At 38.3% G+C, this 27,292-nt stretch overlaps 1 protein-coding gene across 1 annotated transcript in view; it reads left to right on the top strand.

Annotated features, from left to right (window-relative positions):
• COL28A1 (collagen type XXVIII alpha 1 chain) overlaps window positions 1–27,292 on the top strand; it is a 197,267-nt gene that overhangs the window by 153,155 nt on the left and 16,820 nt on the right. Inside the window, exons 28-30 of the mRNA XM_056118311.1 lie at window positions 24,911–24,979; window positions 25,534–25,614; window positions 25,704–25,739. Of these exons, the coding sequence (XP_055974286.1) occupies window positions 24,911–24,979; window positions 25,534–25,614; window positions 25,704–25,739 (186 nt within the window). The remainder of the gene's footprint in view (window positions 1–24,910; window positions 24,980–25,533; window positions 25,615–25,703; window positions 25,740–27,292) is intronic.

The following is a 27,292-nucleotide window of genomic DNA, read 5'->3' as shown; positions in this document are numbered from 1 at the left end:
GGTTCCCCAGTGGGGCTCAGGAGACCATGCAGTACTGGGGATTAAACCTGGGGCCCTGTGCATGCACGTCAGTGCTTTGAGCTAGTTCCCTGGCCAAGAAAAAATATTTTTAATCAATTAGAATGCTAGTTGAAAGTTCTCCAACTGACTTCTGCTGTTTTTGAAGAAAACTGATGAGTCATTAGTTCCCAATGTGATTATTATGCCAGTTTCAGAAAGAAATACATCTTCTGCAAACCTCAATCTGTCTTTTCTTCTTAAATTACCTTATGTGGTGATTTTTAAAGTGAAAACATTTGCTGTATTTTCCTGCTATGTATATACTTAAATAATAGCGCACATACGCTCTTTGCCAGAATTGTGAAATGAGTAATACTAATATGCCCTTCAAAACAGAAACTGTTTTCTTCACATAAGAAAAAAGTTTATATACATGTTTTAAAATCAGATATGCTTTTCTTTCAAAATAAAAAAGTACTCTTATATTTAGTCCTGACTAGTTCTACAACAGTGTATTTTAACAGTTTATTATTAATTATATTTCTGGATCACAGGCAAATACAGTAGGCTCTCTTCTAGTTTTGGAATGTATCATGAGCAATGGAGTCAAAAATTCTTGCTTTTAAAGAAATTGTACTCTGCTAAAAATAAACTAAGTATATTGTAAAGTGTGCTTGATAATAAATTTGCTATGGTAGAAGGAGATGAAGGAGTGTGTGGAGGGATGTGATGAAACTTTAAGTGGAAAGACCTCATGAGAAGAAAAATTTCAACAGAGACCCAAAGTTGGTGAGGGAGGACGTTTGGTGCATTTCTAGGGGACAAGCACTTGAGGCAGAGAGAAGAGTTAGTGTTGTCAAGGAAACGGCTTATAAATTGAGAGGTTAGATTGGCTAGAATATGCTATTGTGCTGGCTTCAAGAAAAGGTAGTGGTTTTATACTAGTGAGAGTAGAGGGTATGTAATAATCTGTATAGAAATGAGAAGTTCACCAGGAAAAAGTTATGTATATTAATGAGGGGAAAGGTGGGCACAAGTGATGTGAGTCACGGAGTGAGCATTTCTGATACCACATGTCAAGAAAGTGAACATCATCAGAGGCATGTTTTTCAGCTCTACAATCAGGAGATAGGCGTCTTGGTAAAGAAGAGGTCTGTTGAACAATCTCCTGTGGCCACTTCTTTCAGGCAGATATCTCTAGTACTTATTAGCACAGAGTCTCAAGAGAATGTCTCCCATCATCAGAACTACCATGCTCTGACCAGGGCAGTAGTTCTTGCTTCCTTAGAGTTTCTCTCAGCTTTAATAAAACTGAGGGGATACAAAAATGCATCTGGTTTTGATTATTTGATGACAAGTCTCACTCAATCCTGAAAATCTGAGTTCATATAAATTTAACTCCCTAGTAAATATATTATACCTAGTGGTCTATGTCTGAAAGCAGAAACTTGTAATAGAAAAATATCCTATTATGATAAAATTGATGCCAGATACATACATCGGACTGCAAATCTTTTACTTCTGAATTTTAGGCCATTGAACCATACTGAGCTATGTTTTATACCACAACTAACTATCTCCCTTTACTCTGTCTTCTCTCCTCAATTTAAGTTATTGTATGCTGGAAAATATAAATGAAATTATGAGGTTTGGAACACAAATGCAACAAAAGTATTAGTTGCTACTTGAATTCTCCACCAAATATATACCTCCACCAAAATTCTCTAGTAAAAGTGGTGTCTATCTTCCATTGACCTTTAAAAAAATTCTGGAATGTGCTTCATAATAAAACTCTAACCAATAGTGAATATGTGAATATATTATTAAAAGTCTAATTTATGATTTAAAACCCATTTAAAATCCATTTTATTGCACTTCTTCCAAAAGTCTTTCCTGCTTTCTTTTTTTTTTTTTTGGAAGTAAAACAGATTTTATTTGGAGGTTTCGAAGGAGAGGAGAAAGAGAAAGTGGGAGAAACTGGAGAGTAACTCGCTCAAGAGAGAGTGCAGGCTTCCCAAAGATGGAGAAGCCTTCCCTGCTTTCTTAAACCTGTGTTTTTGTTGTATTTACATGGTTCACTGAATGACCCCCATTATGATGCTGCTTATATTGTATTATAACCTCGCACTTTCTTATCTAGTCATACTGTGAAATAGCATATGACATAATTAGGTGTTTTGTTTGTTCACTTGGTTTGGATTTTTGTTTGGAGTATCTAATATATGCCTGCAACATAGTAGCTGTCCAATTTAAAAAAAAGGTATGCACTTTTTCAAAAAGTGAATATTTTTCTTTATATTTGTCATCTTTATTTTCTTTCATAGCATTTGCTCAACAAATATTAACCATGTGTCTGTGATGACCAATTCATGGAGATTACCCCAGGCCAAGGCAATTTGGAGAAATTGTATATAATCTTCTCCCAGAAACCATTCTCTGCTTTTTTTCTTCTAGACAAGTGCCTGTTTGTCCTTGAATACATATTTTCTCCTCTTACATTACTTTAAGTACATTTTTAAAATAAAAATTAATTTTCTTCATTAAAAAATAAGGTGCAAAACATACTGTGTAGGCGGAGAAAATAAGGACATATGTATTGCAAGAGATGAAACTAAGTTTTTATTGACTCATTTCTTACTAAGGAGAAGTTAACTTAAATATTTTGACTTGACATTTAATTCCTATTTATTTGGTTCCAACACTTTATACACACTCTAGAAACATTAGCCTATATAGATTCTCTAAACATCCTACGAAACAATTCTCTTTTAGTCTAAGACACCTACTATATACATTTTCTCATTTGCCATCTAAATAGCTGTCTGTGCTGAAAGTGGATGAAAGTGTTGAAAGCAGTGGATAAAAAGTGACATGAGGGTGAGCCATAACTAAAGAGACTAAATCCACATACCATATAGCAAGGCCCTCTTTTCTGCGACAAAATAGTTATGTAGCTATCAATTCTTATAGCATAAGATAATAAAATTAAAACCAACTTGGACAAGCAGAAACAAAATGTTCCAAAGATTAACTCTGCTTACTGTGCTGATGAAATCATAAGCTGGAAGAGAATCCTAATAATTTTAGCAAATGTGGAAAACAAATGGTTTTCTAGGTAACCAGCTGCGTTGGTGGTAGATTCCAAACTACAAACAAAAAGAATCCAAGTCCTGACAGCACAGCACTTCATTACAAAATCCCCTGTTACCTGCTTTTGTTTGTCAGAACACAATAATAATTAGTGGCTTCTGTTCTTCACTTTGCATTCCTGAGACCTTGGTATTCCATTAGAATGTTAAAATTTGGGGATGTTCAGACAGTGGGTAGAAGGAATCAGGAGGGGGAAGGTTTCTTTATTGGAGATTGAGGTAAGTACCCATTCCTGGCATACTCAATGGCATCAATGACAGGGTGACTGGAATGTAATATGCCATGATGTCAGATGAGAAGCGATTGTGAGGCTTTGTGCAGAGAAACCTGACATAAATAGTATTTTGAAAGAATGACTCTCACAGCATAGCAAATAGAATGTGGGGGTTAAAAGGCACTGAGCTGTAATGGAAGCTATTGTTAAAGTGCAGCTGAGGATGAAGAGATGGGTGATGTTGGAACATTATATGACTAAAACCCAATGAAGAACAACTGTGTAACTGTGTATGTCACTGATTCAACAAAAAAATATTTTTTAAAGTACAGCTGAGATATGATGGTGTATATAGTTGAGGGTACTAATGATGGAAGTGTTAAGTGGTATAAAATAAAGGAGTCAAAGGTGATTCATATTTTTGGCCTGAACAACTTGATGGAATGGAGTTGCATTTTTTCTGAGATGGGAAAAACCATAGGAAATTGGGTATGGGTATGTAGATATAGAAGAAATAAATTTACATGGCGTTGAAGAAATAGTACAGTGGGTAAGGCACTTGCCTGACATTCATATGGTCCCCCTCGTACCACCAGGAGAATTGCTGAGTGTGGCCCCAAAACAAAAACAAACAAAAAGTATCACTGTATCATTGTCATTCCGTTGTTTGTCAATTTACTCGAGTTGGCGCCAGTAACGTCTCTATTCCTCCCAGCCCTGAGATTTTAGCAGCCTCTCCTTACTCGTCTTTTCCCAACTAGTAGAGGCTCTTTCAGGGTCAGGGGAATGAGACTTGTTATCATTACTGTTTTTGGAATATCGAATGCTCCATGGGGAGCTTGCCAGGCTCTGCCATGTGGGAGGAATACTCTCGGTAGCTTGACGAGCTCTCTGAGAGGTGTGTTTGTGTGTGTGTATTTCTCTCTATGATTTGTTGCCTATTGTCTGAACCCCATCAAATATGGTGTGTAATTATGAAAAAATAGGTAGGAAATGTCATCGGAAAGTGGCCTACGGTGGCGGCGTTTGGGTAGTAGAGGTTGACTGCTGGGGCTGGGTCCCTTGGGGCGGGAGAGCTCTCACCTGCCCCATGCTGGGGCACCCCGAGTGAAAACAGCCTGGCACAGAGTACACTATCTAAAATTAACCAAAAGTACACTATCTAAAATTTAAATGTGGGTATGAGAACTTTATTTTTATTTTAAAAATTTTTTGTTTGTTTTTGACTACACTCAGCAATACTCAAGGCTTACTCTTGTCTCTGTACTCAGAAAACACTCCTAGATGCATGCCGAATGTAGACTATAGATCTAACACAATGGTCATTCAATGCCTCTGTCACAAACTACAACACACAAAAGGAAAGAGAGAACAAAAGGGAATGCTCTGTCACAGAGGCAGGGAGGGGATGGGGGATGTGGTGGGGTTGATGGGAGGAATACTGGGATCATTGATGGTAGAGAATGGGCACTAGTAGAGAGATGGGTACTCTATCATTGTATGACTGAAATGCAAGTATGAAAGTTTTTAAGTATATAACTGTGCCTCATGGTGATTCACTAATAAAAAGAAAGAAAGAAAGAAAGAAAGAAAGAAAGAAAGAAAGAGAGAGAGAGAGAGAAGGAAGGAAGGAAGGAAGGAAGGAAGGAAGGAAGGAAGGAAGGAAGGAAGGAAGAAAACACTCCTAGTAGGGTTTAGGGAACTATCTCAGAAATTTGCGATTGGGGAACTATCTCAGAAATTTGCGATTGAACCCAGATTTTCCAAGTGCAAGGCAAGCACTCTGCCCTCTGTACTATCTCTCCAGCCCCCAGAGATAGTATTCAAATCGTATTGAGACTGGGGTCGAAGAAATAGTGGACCTGGTAAGATACTTGCCTTGCATACAAATGACCCTCTTTGATTCCCAATACCATATACAGTCTCCATCAATCTCTAGGAATGACCACTGAACTCAGAGCAAGAAGTAAGCCTTGAACACTGCTGGATGTGGCTCAGCCCTGCCACTTACCACCCAAATAAATTTTTGAGACTGAATGAAAACATGTGTTAGTAGCTCTAGGTTGACCTTTAAAATATGCTGCAAAGAATATTATTATATTTCCTATGTTTATGCTAGCATTTTCACTGCACTGCATTTTGAAAGTTTATTCTATAGCTATAATTGGCAGACTTTTCTTCTTTATATAGAATTGAACTCTGTCCATCAACAGATTTTTCTGCTGCTGCTAATCCTTTTTGTGTTTTTCTATTTTGCTTTGTAATGAGTCTAAGCTTTATAAAAATTTATGAATAGTTTCATTTTATAGATGTTTATTTCTTTTCTTTCTTTCTTTTTTGCTTTTTGGTTCACACCTGGCGATGCACAGGGGTTACTCCTGGTTCTGCACTCAGGAATCACCCCTAGCGGTGCTCAGGGGACCATACGGGATGCTGGGAATCGAACCCGGGTTGGCCACGTGCAAAGCAAACGCCCTACCCGCTATGCTACTGTTTAAGCCCCTAGAGATGTTTGTTTCTTATATATTAAACTTACTCCAGTGTTTCCAGTAAACTAGCATGGTTTAAAAACTGAGTTATCTTTCTTAATAACTGAATTTTCTAGAAAGGTATTTTTTTCTTTTTTAGCTTATTGGATTGCTGTGAGATAGGAACATTACAAAATTGTTCATGATTGCATTTCAGTCACAGTGTTCCAACATTCATCCCTCCACCAGTGTAATCTCCCAGCACTGATACTCCCAGGTTTCCTCCCACCCCTTCAAGCCACTTCCCCACTCCAGCTGCCTCTATGAGAGGCACCTCTCTCTCTCTCTTTCTCTCTCTCTCTTTCTCTCTCTCCCTCTCTCTCTTTCTCTCTCTCCCACTCTTTCACTCTCTTCTCTTTCTCTCTCTCATTTTAGACATTGTGGTTTGCAATACAGATGCTGAAAGATTATCATCTATATCCCTTTACCTGCTTTCACACTCAGCTCTTGTTCAGAGTGACCATTTCCAACTAGTATTTTCATAATGGAGAAAGGTATATTTTATAATAGAAGATAGTATCTATTAGTCTTTCTGTATTGCTTTATTATATTTCTTGTTATCAGTTATGCCAACCTTAAATGTACATTGTATGATATAGGAAGGTCAATCTTTAGGTTGTCAACTGTATTAAAAATTATTCTATCATTATATTAGAAGCAATGGAAAAGCAGTAAATGAAGAGGTTGGGGATTCCTTTAAAGAAAATATTATCCATAGGTCCTATTCTATCCTTTTTCACAGTTAAAAAAATAAATTATATTTATTTTGTTAAAAAATACATGTGGAGTGTGTGTGAGGTGGGGGGTAGGTAAGATAGAGAAGGGACCAGGATGACAATAATAGCTGGAAATGATCACGCTGGACAATAACTGAGTGTTAAATGTAGGTAAAGGGATATACCAGATAACCTTTCAGTTATTTGTATTGCAAACTACAATGGTCAAAAGGGGCAGAGAGAAAGAAAGAGAGAGAGAGAGGGAAAGAAAGAGAAAGAGAGAGAGAAGAAGAAGAAAAGTGCCTGCCATAGAGGTAGGTTGGGAGTAGGGAGGTGGTGATGAGAGGGAAACTTGGGACACTAGTGCTGGGAAATATACACTAGTACAGGAATGGGTGTTGAACACCGTATAACTGAAACTTAATCATGAACAGCTTTGTAAGGGTTTATTTCATAGTGATTCAAAAATAAAATCTTAAAAATAAATAAAATAAAATAAATTTACTGATGATTTATTTTTAATAAAAAAGAAATAAATGTTCATATATTTATCATTTAATTTAATTTTTATCATTTAATTTTTAAAATAAGTTGGTTATATTTAGCTATTAATTATTTTTTACTGTATAAGAACATTTCACATGAGATCTAGTTAGCAAATTTTCCTCTTTTTTTTTTGTTTTTGGGTCACATCTGGTGATGCTCAGGGGTTACACTCAGCAATCACTGCTGGAGGTGCCCAGGGGACCATATGGGATGCCAGGAATCTAACTTGGGTCTGCTGCATACAAGGAAAAATGCCTTTTCCCACTAGACTATTGCTCTGACCCTAATTAGAAAGTACTTAATTGTACAACAGATTATTGTTCGCCATGGACACAATGGTGAATTTCTAGAACTTATTTATCTTTTATACCTGATATTTTATACTCACTGAATGTCTAATATTCCATTCTATATAGCCTCAGGCAACTACCATTCAACTATCTGCTTCTATGAATGTAACTTTTTCTGTTAACTCATATAAGTTCAGTCGAGCAGTATTTGCTCTTCTTTGATGCTTTGTTTCATATAGTACTCCTGTATTTACTGTAGCACTATTTTCAATAGCCAAGATATAAAAAATAACATAAAATTTCATTGGTGGGTGAGTAGATTAAGAAAATGTGGTACATACATACAAAAAAATTATTTCTGTCCATGAAAAGGACACTCTGGTATATAGCAGTCACAAGAATCATCCAGTAAGTTACATAAGTCAAACTTGTATGCAACTTTAAATGAATTAACACTAAGTAACTCCAGGTTAATCAAATGCCAAGCATGTTTGTCATTCAAGGAAATTCCTGCTTTTTTCTAGACCCAGTTCTAATCAGTCAACAAGTAACTACAAAACATAAACCTCATAGCAGTAAGCAAAATGAGCAAAACCCAAGAAAGAGGTTATAGACTTTACCCTTAAAAATGGGGAAAAGTTATTTTTTGCAACATTATTATACTCTTAAAAGGCCAAATTTTGTATATATACAGACAAATACATACATACTTTGTGTGTATATATGTAGTTTAATATAAATATGATATATATTTGCTTTTATATACATATAAAATAAATACATATGCCTCTAATAGTACTAAACAAATTTGAGAGCATGGACAAATAGTGAGAAAACTATTTTTGAAGACTTGATACATATATATTTCCTTATGTCTACAATGTAATTTGTCTGCAGAGAGTGCATTTTGTGTGCATAATGCTCTTCATTTTGAAGAGCTCATATCAACAGAGCAAATAATATCAATATTTTGAGTATTTGCCTCAAGCTAAGCCTTTAACATACTTAATCCCATTTCATTTCATGACCAGTGAAGTAAGATTTAAAGTAGGTAAGTATGATTATATTTACTTGAGAGATGAAGGAAATGAAATCCCCCAAGGCTAGGTCTTAGCAAAAGAAGTCAGAGTCTTGGTCTGCATACATGACAGTGGTCCAATTCTTAACCAATGCAAGGGTTAATTAGTCAGGGGTAAGTGTGAAATAAGGGGCTGTAAGCTAACAGTTAGCAATAAGATGAGGATGAGTTGCCAATTAACCCCCACATTCAAATCCTGTTTAAGCAATAAAAACACAGGCTGACTATTCACATTGTTTATTATAGCACTAAATTTTTTGGTAAATAAAAATTAACTTCCCACCCAGACAAAATGTAAATTAACGTCTAGGATAAAAAACTCAAAGACGACTTCAGAGCATTGATTACATCATTTTTAACTGAGGATCTCTAAAGTGCCTCAGTGTCTGTAATGTCTGCAATTACCTAAGTAAGTGACCTAAATTGGAATGTAAATAAAATATATTTTTATATCAGCATTAGGCTATGTATAACTACATCATTGTGGTCTCAAAATTGTAGATGAGGACATTGCATATTCATTTCCAGTTCTCTGAAAATTAAAGTGGGGGGCTTCCATTTTGGTCACCCCAGGCTATTTCTATGTAGTGTGGGTGAACTACTGGGTGCACTGAACTAACGCTTTACAACATAGTGTTCTAGATGCCAAATGCAACAGCACCAAGTTTCCAGTTAAATTGTCAGGAGATAAACATCAAAATATCTGACTTGCAAATTGGAAGCATCTGCTTTCACTTTATAAAAGTGAGTAAAGCCCTTATTAGCAGAAGACAAAAACGTGTTTGCTGGCCAATCTGTATACTCACTATTATTTCAACCATTTTGATGTTCTTTGCACTTCATGCATACTATTTCTTTAATTTCTATGCATGCACAGAAAGAGGCACATAGAAAAGATAATGTTGGGGCTGGAGCGATAGCACAGCGGGTAGGGCGTTTGCCTTGCACACAGCGAACATGGCCGATCCAGGTTCGATTCCCAGCATCCCATATGGTCCCCCGAGCACCGCCAGGAGTAATTTCTGAGTGCATGAGCCAGGAGTAACCCCTGAGCATCGTCGGGTGTGACCCAAAAAGCAAAAAAAAAAAAAAAAAAAAAAAAAAAAAGATAATGTTGTGAATGCCTTGGTGAAAGGTGTTCTCTGAGAGTGCATGTTGTTGTTGCTGCTTTTTTTGCTTTTAATTTCTTACGGACAATGATCAATTCATAGAATTATAGTGTCTTTCAGTAGCTATAATCCTTTGTGACAGATAATAAAACTCAAGGAATAGAGTCATAGTCTCTAATTCACATCTCCATATAAGAATTTAAAAACAAAGGTTGGTGGGGAAATGATAAATCAGTGACTTAAGAATGTGGTCATTGGGCTGGAGTACAGTGGGTAGGGCATTTGCCTTGTACACAGTCAACCTGGGTTCGATTACCAGCATCCTATATGGTCCCCCAAGCACCAGGAGTAATTCCTGAGTGCATGAGCCAGGTGTAACCCCTTTGCATCTGTGCATTGCTGGGCATGACCCCCCCCAAAAAAAAAGAAAAAAAAAGAACGTGGTCATTGCAAGTATAAGACTATGCATGAATCTGCAGGGACTAACCTTGGTTAAGAGCTGTGCTGTTTGAGCCTGGCAGCTCAGCTGTCTCTGATGTCCAGCACTGCAAGTGATTTCTGTTTGCCCCCTAGCCATATGTCTAAGCCTCACCACTAAAGTGTGCAACCCACAGAGAACTCTGTGACTAAGAAAACCATGTACATAGTCAGGACAGAAGACAGAATCTCCTGATGAGCACATGCATGAGCATCACCACAGCCCCAGTTAGCCCTATATCCAGAATATGTGTGAGGGGCAGAACTAAGGGACAATAACACCAGCAAACACTGCAGTTAGGGCTGTGACCCCCAATCATTGTAACAACTATAACAAAGGAAAGGCAATGGAAGGGGGAAATGATTTTTGTAAGTTTTAGAGAAAGAAATTAAAAACAGAGTGGGCGGGGGGAGTAAAACGCGGAGACAACTCAAGTGGTACAGCATATCTAGCAAATTCTGGGCCCTAGGTTCCATCCAGTGAATACCACCATCAGGTGTGGCCCTTCTATCCTTTTTTAAAAACGCCTTGATTTTAAACTCTTTATTTGGGCCAGTATAATAGGTCAGCAGGTGGGGCACTTCCTTTGCACATGACTGATTGGGTTAGATCCCCAGCACCACATATGGTCCCTCAAGCCAGCCAACCATGATACCTGAATGCAAAGCCAGAAGTAAGTCCTGTATAGTGCCCGTGTGACCCCAAGACAAAATAAAATATGTTGTGTTCAAAGAAGTGTTTCCATTATGATTTTTTTAAATGTCAGTGCTGCCTGTAGAACTTTTACATGGGAAGGATAATGTAGGATGGCTGGAACTTAATCTGGAAGAGTATTGTCACAGCAGGCACTGTGCTTATTGGTGTAAATGAAAGGTTATTGGTGTAATTGAAAGAGTTCGAGATCCACCACTTGCTCTGATGTGCTCCACACAAGTTAAGAGGTCACATCAAACGTACAGACAGGAAATAATTCAGACTGCAGTGAAGACTGGATAAACTGTCACACTAAAATGGTCTTTTTGATCAAATTAGACTGGTAACATAAAATCTCAACAGGCTTCCCTTTCACCAGAATCATATGGTGTTGCTATAAAGTAAGCATCATTTTTATTAGCCTTCACAGCTAAAAGTGTGACAATGGAGACACATTCATTTTGAGAACTATAGCCACTACCTTCTGCTTATGTATAAAGCTTCCTACTATGTTTCCTGTTAATTTTAACAAAAAGTAACTCACCATACATTGCCCTTCAGTACATCTGAAGTTTATGAAACAGAGAGTTTAGTTAACCCTAGTTAGGGTCTTCCTTTTGTCTAGGTTACAAAGCCAAGGATGAATGGTTGATATATTTGATATATTTAGGATTTCTAAGTTGATGTTTTGTGAATACTGTTTGGTCTTTTCATTCCTTTCCTTTTTACTTCTATTCCAAGGAATTTAGATAAGGAGGTAGCATCAACTTTAGGGAGAAGTAGTTACCTATTTCTGTGAGATGCTGTTGTGGGTTATACCCAATTACTGATCTAAATGCATTAATTGAACATCTTCACTTTGACATACACTGGAATAGGCACAAAGGGTAATTTGGTACCTAATATATGCCCAGAATCATAGATCCTTGTAAACTAAGCTTAAACTGAGATGGAAACTACAGAGAGAATACAAAATGGGTAGAGCTAGATTATAAGGGGCCTTTATGGCCCTAGCTGAAGAACTTCAGCTGCAGCCTATTCATCAGATTACCAATCAAAGCCAGGTCCCAAATTACCAATATCAGCATCACCCAGGAACTTGTTAGTAATGATCACTTTTTGGTCCCGTATGTCCCTAATGAATGAACAACTAATTCTGAGGGACTATCCCTTTTTTCAAAGGCTCTAAGGAGATTCTGATACACACCAAAGTTTGAAACACACTTCATAAATGACAGAGATGTATGAGGGGAAGTTCCATTTTTAGCTGCTGCGGTGGCAACTGTAACTATACAAGTAGGAGTCCCCTTGAACCTTGCAGCACTGCTGAAGTGGCTTTCACAGGCAGCAGAAAACCTCTAAAATGAGTCACAGTACTTCTCTCATGCTGAATCCCTTGTCTACTTTATTCATTTCCTCCATGACCAGTGCTGCAGGAGCTTATAACAAAGTAGACCTGAACTTAGCATCAGGCTTGAGAACCCCAAGTTATTGATTCATTCGATCTGAGTTGCCCAAGAACTCCATGTCAAGCAGGTTGCTAGGTGATGCTGATATTGCTGGGTGAGCACGGGCCTTGAGTGATTGGATTGTCCAATGGACTGGCTCCTGCTGATACTATTTTGCTGGGCATAAAAACTTCTCATAATATGATTTAGCCTTACCTCAGCTGGGAAATTTCCATGGACACTTTCCTGTGAATCTTTATTATTTCATTTCTACCTTGATCCTTCAAAATATATTATGAAATATGCCTGGTATTGGCCTGGAGTCACACCCACCAACTGCTCCCCCACCCCCCCCTGGCGCCAGCGCGGTGTAATCCCATCAACGGTCAAGATCCAGAGACTATAAAACCCAGCTCCTGGAAGAGAACAGCACAGAGTCTCCTGCCCCCGCGCCTGGCTGTCCTCGCTGGGGCCCCTTGGAGTGGGGGCGGGTCGAGTTTCCCTCCCCGCCCCGAGCAGAGCCCCGGCAGCCAAAGACCTCCTGAACAAGCCACAACCATGCTGAGACCACTCTCCACAAGCATGAAGGTACTGGCAGAGGAACAAAAGCTTGCAGGTCCCAGGGCTGAGATCTCCAACCCTGCTCGGATCGGGGCTGAGCATCCTCCTCCCAGATCCTCCATCTTCCAGTAGGCAGGGGTCATACTCACCAACTACCCCCTGGAGCCATGTAATCCCACCAACGGCCAAGACCCAGAGACTATAAAACCCAGCTCCTGGAATGTGGCCGCGTGACATCTTATTAACTCATTCTTGCTTTGAACACCATGGCAGGCTACCGAATGTAACCTGCCCACACGGCAGAGTCTGGCAAAATCCCCGTGGTGTACACAATATGCAAAATACCAGTACCAATGATGGGTCTCATTCTCCTAACCCTGAAAGAGCCTTGAGTATGGCACTTTTTAAAATCTCAGGGCTACGACAAAGGAGACATTACTGGTGCCTGCTCGAGGCAATCAATGAACAACAGGATGATCGTGACGGTGATTGGCCTGAAAAATTCCTAGCTACCCGTGGGGGCAGGGTTAGAGGTGTGTGTGCACAGGCTCAATTAAAGTTTAGAGGATATGGTTTCTAGGTAGCTTCTGCTAAAAGATGGCCAGTATTCACATCCCTTCTCTCTACCCCATGTACCATGGACCATGTCCTGTAATAGGCCCTTTCGAAAGTAGAAAGTAACACAAGAGGAAATTCTTCTTTGAAAGTTGGGGATAAGTGTGAGAAAAGGATGTGATCATCCAAAATTATTAGAAGATACTTGTGAGAATGGGACTCTTACCCTTGGCTGGCATGAGAAAGGCTTAGGGAAAGCATTTATGTGCTTAATAGCAGAGATTTGTACATAAATAGATTGAATGTGGTTAAGGAGCATATTGAAGGTAAGAACACAAAGAGATTTACAAGTCTGGAAGATTAAGGGGCATAAATGAAAAAAGAAAAACACAGAAAGCAAAGTTGTAGTAGGATTTTTGTGACACATGGCTTTGGTTCTAAATGGCAGGAAATGGGAAGTTCTAGAAAAATATATATAAGAATGGACCTGGAGTTTAGAGACTGGAATAGGTACTAGGGATTAGAGAATTGCAGATTATCCTCTGATGGTGATCCCCAATGCTCTGAATATGAAGAAGATATTTACAATAATGAAAGTAAGAGACTGTTATAGATATCTATTGACTCTTAGGGCAAAGGGCAACTGAAGACAGACTTTGAAGTTGTAAAACTCTGATGAAACAAGCCACTGAAAACAAGAGAACAGGACAGGATAGCATGATTCACATGACCAACCTAGGGAACATTCCAAAGTACCCTATCTCTCTAGCTGAGATTACTGCCATTATCCCTGTTTGTGTATATATTGGTTCCACATGAATATTTAAATTCTATGCAAGATATTTATGAAATTTGGCAGGATTTACAGAAAGGAGTATATAGGAAAAGCTAATTATGCAGCGGAATTCAGATCAAAAAACTCCATGAAACCACGTTGCTCCTTGTACTATGACTAACAATGTCTTTAATTCTAGCTTTTATACTAATAACAATTTATTTTTAAAAGACACTAAACAAAAACACCAAAAATATTTTTTTAATGTAAGTAACCCCTTAGCACTGCCAGAAACTACCTCTAAGCACCACTGGGTGTGGTCCCCAAAGAAAACAAATATATGGGACTAAACATATAAATCTGATAAAAAAAAATCCTCAGAATAAGATCACATTTATCCATGAAACAATCCAGTTAAGTGGCTCAGTTGTTGCTGAAATTATATGCAAATATTCATGTGCTTCTTGTTCACTTCCTCATCTGCTAGTAGATAAAACAGACAAATGGAAACAGCAACTAAGAAAATGACTACAGGGAAAATATGCCCAAACTGAAGACATTTCATTGTGACTGTAGTGAGCTGAGCCAGACCAATTTAGTCCTTTGCCATTTGTCAGATTTGTTTCTGATTACTGTCAGACTCTGGAGATTGAAAGCCAGTAGGAGTTACCTGTCCTCCTAGACAACTGTGTTATCAAGTGGCACGTTTTATATAAAGCAAGTTTCAGAAAGGATTCTATGTTATGCAAGCTTAAAACATGCACTGAAAGATTGTTCCAAGTTCCAAGATATGTCTTTTTAAGAAGTTTGATCACTAAAGGCAAGTACAACATATTCTCACAATGGGACAAATTAGCCTGTCAGCCAGATTAGATGAAAAGATTCTTCATTAAATAATGACGGAAGTAGGAACCTATTCTGAAGGAGGGCTAGAATTAGGATGCTCTGTCAAAGGTGTTTGATGGATTAACCTGTCTCTTAAACCCTATTCACTCAAGGAGTAAATAACTTGTACATTTCTAGCTACTACATATATTGGACATCCCTTATCACTCTAAGAATACATTTTTGCTATCATCTCTGAAGAAAATTCCGATAGCAATGTTAAACCTCCTATCCTTGGAATAGGCTTCCTATTACTATATTTCAAGGTTTGATACAATCCCTCTACAGTATAAATTCAGTTTAATCTGCACATACATATATTTGTGAATCTGTCAAACAGAAGTATATTAAGATAAATTAAATAAAGAATAACAGTCACATTACTTTTGGCTTTAATAGGGGAAAAGTCATTTTGGTGGGCCGAATAATGACTTTTCACGTGTCCATGTTCCAATTCTAAGAATTTGTGAATATTACCTTGTAATGTACCATACAATAATTTGGATTATTTGGGAAGGTTCTAAAATAATCAAAGTGTCTATATAAGAAAAAGTTAGAAGAGATTAGACTATAGAAGAGGCAATGGTTGAAAGAGAATGGTGGATGGAAGAAGATGGAGGAAGGAATTAAACACAGAACCACTAGAGGTTGAAAGAGTCAAGGAGACAAATGCTCCTCCCAGTGTGACTGAAGAAATCCGACCTACTTAGACCTAAACTTCAGCTCAGTAAAAACTGATTTCGATAATCTGACTTTCAGAACTCTAAGAGAGTAAAGTTATGTTATGTCACCAAATTTGTACTAATTCATTGCAGTAGCAATAGGAAATAAATAAAGCCTTCGAAATTAGTACCAGCACCATTTTGGTCTGACTGATGGATGTTTTTTCATAGGAGCTGTTTTGAAAACTGTTGCTGGACATGTCTGATAGTTCTTGAACTGTTGGGGGAAAAAGGCCTTAAATTAAGGGGCATTTAGAGAATGAAAGAGGAAGAAATGGTGCAAGTTTTAAGATGTTTATTAAATAACTCAAAATCAGTCTTGAACCATAAAAGGTACACAATTTTCCAGTCTCTTAAAGGACACAATGGAACTAGATCATCATTTGAATGAAAATCAAGTATAATGAAGCTGTGTTGTTGTTCCATTAAGCCCTTTGGGACCATATTCTGGTAAGGTGCCAAGTGAGCGGGGCTACATTTCAACAAAGGGCTTGCCCAATAACAAATAACTTGGTCGTTGATTCTATTCCTAATCAAATGGACTGCTTTATTGAATAAGCAGTAGGCTGTCATAGTCCCCATTAGAGAATGTTAACATCAAAATGGGGCATTAAATTAACGGAAATTAATTCTACAATGGAAAAGATTTTAAGAAACTGGGAGCTCTTGATGACCAGGTTAGAAAGAGTTGGAGAAATTACCTGAATTCTGCCTCTATAACAAGATAGTACTGAGGAATAAAAATCAGCAGAGCGTCTGTTTGGAGGAACTGTCAGATTTGCATTGGAAGAGAGAATTACTATTCAAAGTGTTGCTGTGAAGTCAGATATAATTTGAGGTGACATGGTAGAATTGCAAAAGGCTTAGTTTGAACACTTAATACGTTTTTTAATACTTGTTGCGATGATTATTATAAAAATTTAATAAGAATATATCTCACTTTATTTGTATCTAGCTCACTCCTTTGTATGTAGGCACAAGGTTTACCTTATGACACTTGCTAGTTAATATAGGAAGTTTGAATAATCAGAACTTTAGAGAAAGGAGATATAATGCCAAAATACTAGACTAGTGGGTAGTTGTAGTAATTTCTGGAAAAGCACCTTTTACCTTCATATAAATCATTATGTATTCCATAAGCCAATGGGGGAAAATGCCATTTTCCTTCTAAAGTGAACAAGCATGGTCATAAAAACATAACCATTACAGAGATACAAAAACAATGCTTTCTAATACAAAGTGGTTTCTGGATTCTAGGTCAAATACTAGTTGACCATTTAAGGAGGTCAATTGCATTTTACTATCTACCATTAACCCAGTGAGTCAGCATTTTATGTAATACTAGCTTCTTTATTAAATCTAGAGAAGGTAACTTGAATATGCTTTTACTCCCCATTTTCATTTTTACCATTTCTCTGGGTCCTAATTATCAATAATCAGATCACTATCAAAAGGGAGGAAAAACAAATGAAAGAGATATACCTTTATTTATTTCTAGAATATTTGGGTGGCCACTACAAAGTGATGGGTTTGGAATTTTAGTTTGCTTGTATAACTGTATCCAGTAAAGAAAATTCTATGTGTAAAATTCTTCCTTCGTGCATAGTTTCTATGGCAAGTAGACTCAATTTAGAATTAATCTGACTAGTGACTAAAGGTTCCAGAGATTTTTTTTGTTTTCTGTCACTAGGTCTCTGCAATTTCTCTGACAGATTTACAAATCTTCAAAGGAGGACAGTAAGACCTTTCAGATTGAGTTGAAAAGCACAGATTAGATCCATTTTATAATTATTGACCTTAACCCTATTTTTGTTATCAAAAAATACAAAAAGCACTAAAGCAAGGAATGAAAAGTATGTAAAGTTAAAATACAAGATACTGAAGTGTCAAAAAAAAAGATACTGAAGTGTCTTCACTGAAGTGTGTTTGGGCCATATTCAATTATCATGGTTGGCTTTTCTCTTAAAATTTTAGACCAAGGCATTTAACATTTCTGATATCTCAGAACAACTAAACGGTTTTTATTCTTATAGTAGACTTCCTAGTAGCACTGTAGCACTTTCCTCCCATTGTTCATCGATTTGCTCGAGAGGGCCCAGTAACATTGTGAGACTTGTTACTGTGTTTGGCATATCGAAAACATCACAGGTAGCTTGCCAGGCTCTGCCATGCAGGCGAGATACTCTTGGTAGCTTGCCTGGCTCTCCAAGAGGGGAGGAAGAATTGAACTCGCGTTGGCTGCGTGGCCACATACAAGGCAAATGCCCTACCCGCTCTGCTATCGCTCCAGCCCAGACTTCCTAGTACATCTTTTTATAAAGTCGAAAATAGAAATATTTGTGTTCTGAATAATTTTCTCTACTATCACCTGTGAAGTGATAGAGCAAACTTGGGAGGCATTGATTGAAATAAGAAGGAAAATAATGGTTAAGGGCTCCCTTTCGGACTGTCCTGAACTGGGACCTATTTTTTCTATCAGCATTTATATATGATCACAATACAGAAAATTATCTTATTACATTGGTAGATAACCAGAGTAAAGCTTATAAACTGACTGTATCCAAGTATAACAAAGCTGCTTCTGGCTTACAAGGTTAAACTGAGGTTGGTATGAATATAATTTCTACAGCAAGAGGTTTCAGTAACAGTGTATGTCACCTGGATTCAAAGAGCTGAGGTTGTTTCTGGTTGGTGGAAATTCACAACTCTGGTTTTGCTTTGGGTCACTTGGTCTACTTTTAGATTATAGGTACCCATACTTTGGGTAAAGCATGTGTTAGCATCTACAGCATTGCTAGGCCAACCCCTAGCAATGAATATTAATTCATTCACTTTAGACATTATTTTAACTTTCATTTCAAACTGGCTTCAGACTTACAAAATATTGAAAATATCATTCAAAGAGTTAAATCCCACATAATCTTGACCCAGATTCCTTAAATGTTACCAATATCATATTAGCTTTATCAAAGTTTTTGTGTGTATCTATGTATGTGCATACAAACATGTTATTTTTATGAAACACTTGAGATCAAGTTGCAGAAATTCTTCCTTTGCTCACAAATACTTTATAGCATTTTATATAATAGTACATTCATATAACATATAACAGTAGACAGTAAATAGTAAATATATAACAGTAAAATTAAAAGATCAGAAATTATCATGAACACACTCCTATATAATCTATAGACCATTCATCCAGATGTTCCCTAATTCCTTCTAATTTGTAGAAGAAAACTTTTCAATTTTTAATAAAAAATTATTTATGAACCTTAAAATGCACTCTTTTGATTTATAGTTCTTCTGATTCAACTAAATGACTAAGAAACCCCTAAGAGTCTGGATATTTTTCTATCCTCCCCAAACAGCTGGACACCTCTCAAGATCAGTGACCCACGATTCATTACTGGAAGTTTTATTGTTTCCTTCCCCAGCTGCTATAGGACATCCTCTCTGACCTAAAGGTGACTGTCTCATAGCAGCTTCATGCCTTTCCCTGAGCTATTGCAGCTCACTCCTCATGGTCTGCCCCACTAGAGAAGCTTCTGGACTTTTGCCCCGTCTTTTTAATGCTGGTGAATCTCCCAAGAAGGGCCCTAGAGTGGATACAAATTCCCCATGTTCCCAAGGACTCATTCCTTTTATACTAACCACACTGGGACTTTTCAGTTGGTTAAAACTTTTTCTTACCAATTTATATGACATCTGGCATATACTGTAGGTAAGTCCATGTCCTTGATCTCCTTGTAGGAACCTATGTTTTCCTATGGTCTCACTTTCCAAGTGAGTCAGTTACAGCCACAGATCTCTGAGGGATTCAGAGATGAGAAATATGTTATTTCACTGGTTAGTTAGTATGTCTTAATTGTCTGTAAGATTCAAAGCAGCTTCCTCTAGTTTTCAACAGCCATCTAATAGCCAGGCATCTGTTTGCTATGTTGGATCCTTTACAAATTTCATCATTCTCCTTACTATATCTTACTGAGAAAATATTTGAAAGAAAAACTGTTGTTTTATGCCATCAGTTAATGAAGGAAAAATATTATCAGAATATTCAGGTAGCTATGCATTATCCTTAGAAACCTCTCTCAGAAGCTAAAAAAAAAACAACTGAAAAATTGAAACTTCAGCAGGCCTGATCTGAGGGTCAGATGTCATGATTAAGAAGCTGGGTGTCAAAAGGAGAGAGAGAACACAGGGGGTTGCCCTGCCACAGAGGCAGGGGGGGATGGGGGGATGGGGGTGGGGGGATATTATCCATGGTGGTGGAAAATGGGCACTGGTGGAGGGATGGGTATCTGATCATTGTATAATCGAAACCCAAGCACAAAAAATTGTAAATCTACAACTGTAATTAAAAAAAAGAAAAAAAATAAATATATACATATATCTATACACACACACACAAAAAAAAAGAAGCTGGGTGTAAGGGAGAGAGGGTGGGGACGAAATATGATGGCAACCAGAAGGGACACAAGATCAGGATGGTAGTGGAGGGCCTTGGGCACCTTGGTGGTGGTGAGGTGACTGGACACATCAAAACCACAAATGTTAACATTTTTATAAGCATGTGATCTCAATTATAATGATTACAATTTTTAAAATTTTAAAAAGAAGCAAGGATTGAATTGGCATATAATTTTACTTCAGATAGACAGGTATTTTTCCTGTAGTTTCTTTTGAAATCATTATCATTTTCCTGAGGGGGAAAAAACCTGATTGGATAGAAGCATTCACCCCTGCCAAGCTAAGGCATGGATTAATTTGCTGAAGATTTCTAGCCAGATTAGAAAAAGAGAGGGAGCCTTCAAGTATTTTGAAGGAAAAATAATAATTAAAAGAAAAATAACACCCTTTTATTATAGGAAAAAACCAGCTGCCTGAAATTGCTGCAGTGTTAACAATTATATATGAAATATCTGTATTATAAAGTAAGGCAAAATGCATTCCTGTACATGGACCTTAAACATAATTGACTCCTCTGAGGTTTTACCCTCAGGCCAGTACCACGAAGCCACAATAAATAGCTTTTAACTTTGCTGAGAATGTGCTATTTCTTAGAGGTAGCGAATCATACACATTTATTGAACATCTTCTATGTTAACTTTCATAGAAACCAAAAAGATAGTAAAAGAAATGATCATTATAAATATATTTCCATAAAATATTTAGTTCTTTCTCTACCCACTTTGTCTACATAGATAATGCCAAGGACCATTCCCAGTGCCACTTTCACCACACCTCTGTCTTTCACTGTCCTGTCCTTGGGACAGGCCAATCCAAAAGATTTCCTTTCACTGTTCTTCCAGGGACATTTACTCTTGCTTATACCTAGTTCAGAACCCTGAGACTTCCAAGTAGGGTCCCAGTGCTCTCAAACATCTCCCTGACAACCCAAAACTACCTTTTTAAGTACTTGGAACCTAGTCAAATAATGCTGACGAGAACCATCTTTACAGAATTGTCCTAGAAAATAGACATCCAATGTCATTTACTGATACATGATTCTTAAGAGGATAACTTTTTGATCATTATTTTCTTTTTAATTAGAATGGAAAGTGGCAGAATCCCAAGTAGAAATCTTCTGATGGTCCTTCCACACTCTAATGGGACACATAGTCTGCATACAGACAGATCCCTCTATCCCCTGTGTTCCAACTGAGACCTCAGGAGCCCCCATTAGAAGACTATGGTTTTCAGTAGAATGAGATTGATCTATGTCCACACATTCCTTTACTTCTCCATGATAACTGTATAAGGAGCACAATCTTTGGAAACAACCGAATCTTCTTCTTTCTTCTTCTTTCTATTTCTTTCTTCTTCTCTCCTCTTCCTCCTCCTCCTCCTCCTCTTCCTCCTCTTCCTCCTCCTCCTCCTCCTCCTCCTCCTCCTCCTCCTCCTCCTCCTCCTCCTCCTCCCCCTTCTCCCCTCCCTCTCCCTCTCCCTCTCTCCCTCCTTCCCTTCTCTCTCTCTCTCGGAAGTCAAATGCTGCTAGTCTACTGTTTTGAGATTGTTGAATTGGTACCAAGGCCCTCTCAGTTTTCTGGAGTTCTCAATACCATACAATGCCCTACTCAGGGTAACAAATAAATAAAACAAATAAAAGCAGAGCTATTTTCTCCTGATGGGCTGGACTATAGTATAGTGGGCAGTGCACTTGCTTTTCAGGCAGTATATCCGGGATCCCTGGCACCACATATAGCTCCCAAAGTCCTGCCAGGAGTGATCTCTGTGCATAGAGCCAGGATTAAGCCATGAGCACCCCTGAGACTTCTCTAGCCCCTCCCCCTCCAAAGCCCTATTTTCTCTTGACTGTAAACTAATTCAATACCAGTGATCACTGCCTCTCTCCCTCCTCTAACCAAGTAAACAACTATAGAGGGAGAACTCTTTGTTCATGGATGAGTCTCCTTCAATAGGCTTGAGAAACTTTTTTATAATCCTGCCTATCCCTTCTCTATCTGTGGGCCCTCTATGCTGCAACATTGTGTTTACCTCAAAGGATCTCGGTTGAAGATACTTCCAGTGAGTGATATCTTTGCAGTCTATTGTAAGGAACTTGTTCTAAACGTTCTAGCACTGAGAACTGAGGAGGCAAAACTGTATCCTGATTTCTGTATCAATTTAGAAATGCAACACAGGAAATGATGAAAAGGGCCTTAGAATTCAGCAAGCTGGCTCATTGTAAGCAGCTAGGGCTGTGGGCAAAGGGAACTGAGTACTTCATGTCAACTGGAAAATGTACACTTGCATTAATTTTATTTTGTATTCTTTTGTATGAAGTTAATTTTAATGAAAAGTTTTCCTCTGAGGAATATGTATACAATGGGGCTGGAGAGATAGCACAGCGGGTAGGGTGTTTGCTTTGCATGCGACTGACCTGGGTTCGACTCCCAGCGTCCCATAGGGTCCCCTGAGCACCGCCAGGAGTAACTCCTGAGTGCAGAGCCAGGAGTAACCCCTGTGCATTTTTGCCAGGTGTGACCCAAAAAGCAAAAAAAAATATTAAAAAATTTAAAAAAAGGAATATGTACAAAAGTATATGAGTATTCATCAAATAATTATTTCTAATATAAAAATGGTAACCTAAATGTCTATCACTGGGATTGTAGTAAACTGAAATCAACCTGTTTAACAGAGTGCTGGCCAGCAGAGAAAATGAACAAATTAGCACTAAGCATAAGGTAAGGTAAGGTAAAGGCCCTCCCGTTGATCGTCGATTTGCTCGAGCGGGCCCAGTAACGTCTCCATTGGAGACTTTGTTGTTACTGTGTCTGGCATATCGAATACTCTCGGTAGCTTGCCGAGCACTAAGCATATGTACCCAAATAATTTTCAAATAAATAATTATGAAGTTTAAGATACAAATTAGCTGCTAGGTAGAAATGGTCTTCAACAAGTTTCTGTGGTCTTCTTCCAACGGTGTCTTCTAAAATCTGTCCTGCCTCTGGATAGGTGACTGCCAATCCTTAACAAACTTATGGAAAAATTCACAAGCATTACCCAACCCCAGACTTGACTCCCATTTAGTTAGCCTGAGGAATCTATCAAACATACCAGTGTTTACTAAATGTGATCAGGATATCTTTGAGAAAAAAAATTAAATAAGCAAATGAAATCCCAGGAGCCCATCACCCTTTAAACCTTCATCACAAAATTATTGCTGGTGATGATCTAGGATTACATAGAGGTTGCATATAGGTACCAAGAAGTACCAATACTATGACTGTGTACTCACTAGTTATTATTCTTGTTTCATGCTCAACATCATGAAAACTCTTTTTTTTCTTCTTATATTTATTGATTGAATCACTGTGGGAAAAGTTACAAAGCTTTCAGGTCTAAGTCAAGGTCATACAATGATCAAACACCTTTCCCTTCACCAGTACTTATTTTTCACCACCAAGAACCCCAATATACCCCCCTCCCACCCCTCCCAATGCCTGTGAGGCAGATGACTTCTACTTAACTCTTCTCTACATTGATGACATTCATTATTTCGACAAAAGATGCACCATTATTGTGCAACAATCAGAATTGCTGAAAAGGCATTGTGAAATATTTTGTTTTCTATAGCTGGTTATGAGAATCATATAATGATTTTGGATTTCTGCAAAGAACCAGATCAATACAAGATTGGATTCTGTGCGTCTGTTGTTATGGCTGTGCCGGAGAGCTGCTCGTGGGGGGCAACTTGTGACCTCGGTAGGGCATGAAGAATGAGCCAGTACCATCCCCCTTCCCATGAGACTGCAGTTGCTCCGTCACCTCCGGCTCATACCTGGCTTTCCTATAAGCTCTGAGGCAGTGGCCACCTTGTATGCAGTCCAGATGCATTTCTGCCAAAAGTCGCTGGGTTTCGAGATTTGTTTCTGAGTCTCTGGGATCATGGCCGTGAAGCAGCTTGATCAGGAGCCAGAGAGGCCGTTTGTACGCGGGAACTTGGGGTCTCGTTGGGAGGGGAGGAAGGGCCTATTCCACCCCCATCTGGTGAGGCCCCGCCTTGTCTCATCACTGCACCCAAACCTGACTGTCCAGTGGCCTCTGGAGGATGGTGGTCACCAGGTTTCCAGGGGGAACAGGCCAAGGCATAAAACCTATTCCCACCTGGAGTGACCCAGCGCCAGTAACCTACTGCAGCAACAGGACACATTTCTGCCAAAAGCCTTTGGGTTCCGAGATTCGTTTCTGAGTCTCTGCGATCATGGCCATTAACCAGTTCGATCAGGAACCAGAGAGGCCATGCTTCCAATTTACATAGCTGAGCCGGAGGTGGTTTGTGGTTGTGTCTCCCACATACCTAACTTTTGGCTGTTTACTTTTTTGGTAAACTTTTCCCCAAGTTTTTGGGGTCTGGCCAAAGGGACAGCAGCAATTTTGTTGTATCTGAAAGTCTGACGGTGCCATCAGGCTGCTGATGCACTCGCCTCACAGGTACAGATTATGCTGGCAGCACCATAGCCCCGGGGGCACATACATTTCTAACCCTGGTTCAGTAATCTGTAAAATATTGAGTCCATGATGAATCCCCCCCCCCCAAATTTAAATAGCACAATATGCAGTCTAAAAATTGCAAGTATGTTTCTGACCAAAAAAAAATACCCTCAGTTGTCTTGGAAAATTAACACAAACATTGCTTTCTCCTTGTGTATTGTGCAGGGGGAGCAAGGCCCTCAAGGCTTTCCAGGAGTGAAAGGCATGATGGGCCGTGGCCTCCCAGGCCAGAAGGTAAGGTTTTCAGTACCTCAGAGAAATGACAGGCTCAGGATTTCCGCACCCAGGTTTGAACATTGGAAGGGCTCTCACATACTGTCATTCTCCTTACAATTATCCTTATAGTACTTTTCCCAGGGAAAAATGAGTCTGTTTGAAAATGGATATGCATTTCTTTTTCTAACTGCAAACATGTTTACTTTATAAAGTTTTACTATCTTAATCCTTAAATGTCAGCTGATAAATCCTTAGGCATACTAGATAGAAGATACCAGATAACTCAGGCATAATATTATTGATTAACTGAGCTTCCTGATGCCATAAGTTGACCCCATAGACTCTCCAGATCTCTTCTCAAGAGCATTGGTTTATTATGAATTAGATTATGGACTAGGAGGATATAAGTAAAATGCCCTTTAATCACGCCCCACCCCATAACATATTTATATTAATAAGAACCACAGGCCTTATTGAAAAGTGGCCAGTTGCAAATAAATCAAACTTTAGAATTTTTCTTACATTACATTCTAAATGATTAACATTACTAAATGATTATTTTTATTATAAAGGGAGAACATGGAGAACAAGGTGATGTGGGAAAGAAAGGTGATAAAGGGGAAATTGGAGATCCCGGATCTCCAGGAAAACAGGCAAGAAGTAATTTCTAAAGTGTTTCTGTAATTTTATACCTTATCTGTTTTCTACCTATATTGACTGTTACTCTTCTCCTACTAAGTAGGGGTTACAAGGACCAAAAGGAGACATAGGACTTACAGTGAGTATACATCCTAAGGATTAATTGAGGGGCTTATGCTTGCAAAATTATTGCATTTGTGTTTTAGCTTTAGATATAGGGATTTTTTTATTAAGAATTCTAGATGCTATTTGTATGCAACATTTTCACAAGTCCATTGTTGATTTAGATTCAGAAGGAAATTGAATCTGCAAGTGAGGGGAAAGCAAGAGCCACAGCCCATGTTCTGCCTCATGGTAGAGATGTGTTCTGTCAGATCTCTGAGAGAAATGGTCACATGGAGGTGATATTTTTTAAATAAGAGAAATGAACAAGTGTCAGTGACTTTTTATTTTACACTATCTTTTTACTTCAGAATGAAGGCTCCTTCCTCCCCCCAACAAGCTCCTTGAGGAAGTGTTCAGTGAAAATATTGATCATAAAGTTAGGATTACTCTTATGTTTTGATTCACTTCCTCTTCCTACTCCCTCCCCATTTCCCTATCCTTCTAAGTTCTATAACGTAGGGGGTAGGGAAATGTATTTTAAAGCCTGTTTGTCTTTTTCTTTCTGTTGTTTCACAATACAAGTCAGACCTCAAAGATACTGATAATGGATTAAGCAACTACATATGCAGCAAATCCTTCCTAGAAGTTGAGGGGAAAGTATATGACTAGAAGAATGCCCCCTAAACTTACACTTTTCCTCCTGACCCCAACACTGACAGTATGACGGTTTCCTTTATCTATTCCTTTTTCATTAATTTCTACACTATTTATTTGGCATGTATTCTAGGTCAGAGTGAGATAGGCACTGGGGGAACAGTTGAATATGGAATAAAAGAATGTGGAACATTTGTGATAGTGGGCCTCAGTGATTTTGTACATCAATCTAAATATTAACACTATTCTATCCATGTCACCTGAGCTCTAATTAGAAGATTAAAAGATGAAATATTTAAAAGACTCCAGAATAATAACAAAAAATAAGAATCCATGTCTCTGCACTCAGGGAATTCACAGCACAATGTAGAGAAAGATAGAAGATGTTTACCTACATCTTGATAAATGCTAGACTGACAGAAATGGATATAGTATTCTAGAGCAGGCACAGTGATTAATGATGATGTACAAGAGAAACACAGATTTTTTTTATCTCTCGGGCAGGTTTTTAACCACATGACCAAGGAACTGGAATGTAATTATGCAGAATTTTGACTTTCTAGATTCTAGGAAAAGAGACTTGCATGAAGAAAAGAGTAAAGGGAAAAAATGTCTGAAATAAAAATCTAGTATGTAAATGAGTGAAGACATCAAATACTATCAGGCAGTATTAGTGGTATTCAGATTGATACCATCCCATATAAGTACTGCAAGGTCCCTAGGACCCATTCATTAGAGTATCCACATTGAACTTCAGTCCTTCAGCTACACTAGAAACTCAGGAAGAGAATTTTATTCCTTTGAGTAAAAGGGAAAAACCACCCTTAACATATGACCCCATAATACACAGGATCTCATCACTATTTGTCCATATGACACCAGGTTTGGAGAGCTGACAGCAATGGTCTATATTATTGGGTTCACCCAAGAGAC

The sequence above is a fragment of the Sorex fumeus genome, unplaced genomic scaffold, assembly GCF_029834395.1.
Source record: "Sorex fumeus unplaced genomic scaffold, SorFum_2.1 ptg000037l, whole genome shotgun sequence".
NCBI classification, from domain to species: domain Eukaryota; kingdom Metazoa; phylum Chordata; class Mammalia; order Eulipotyphla; family Soricidae; genus Sorex; species Sorex fumeus.
This window is presented reverse-complemented; position numbering and strand designations above follow the sequence as displayed.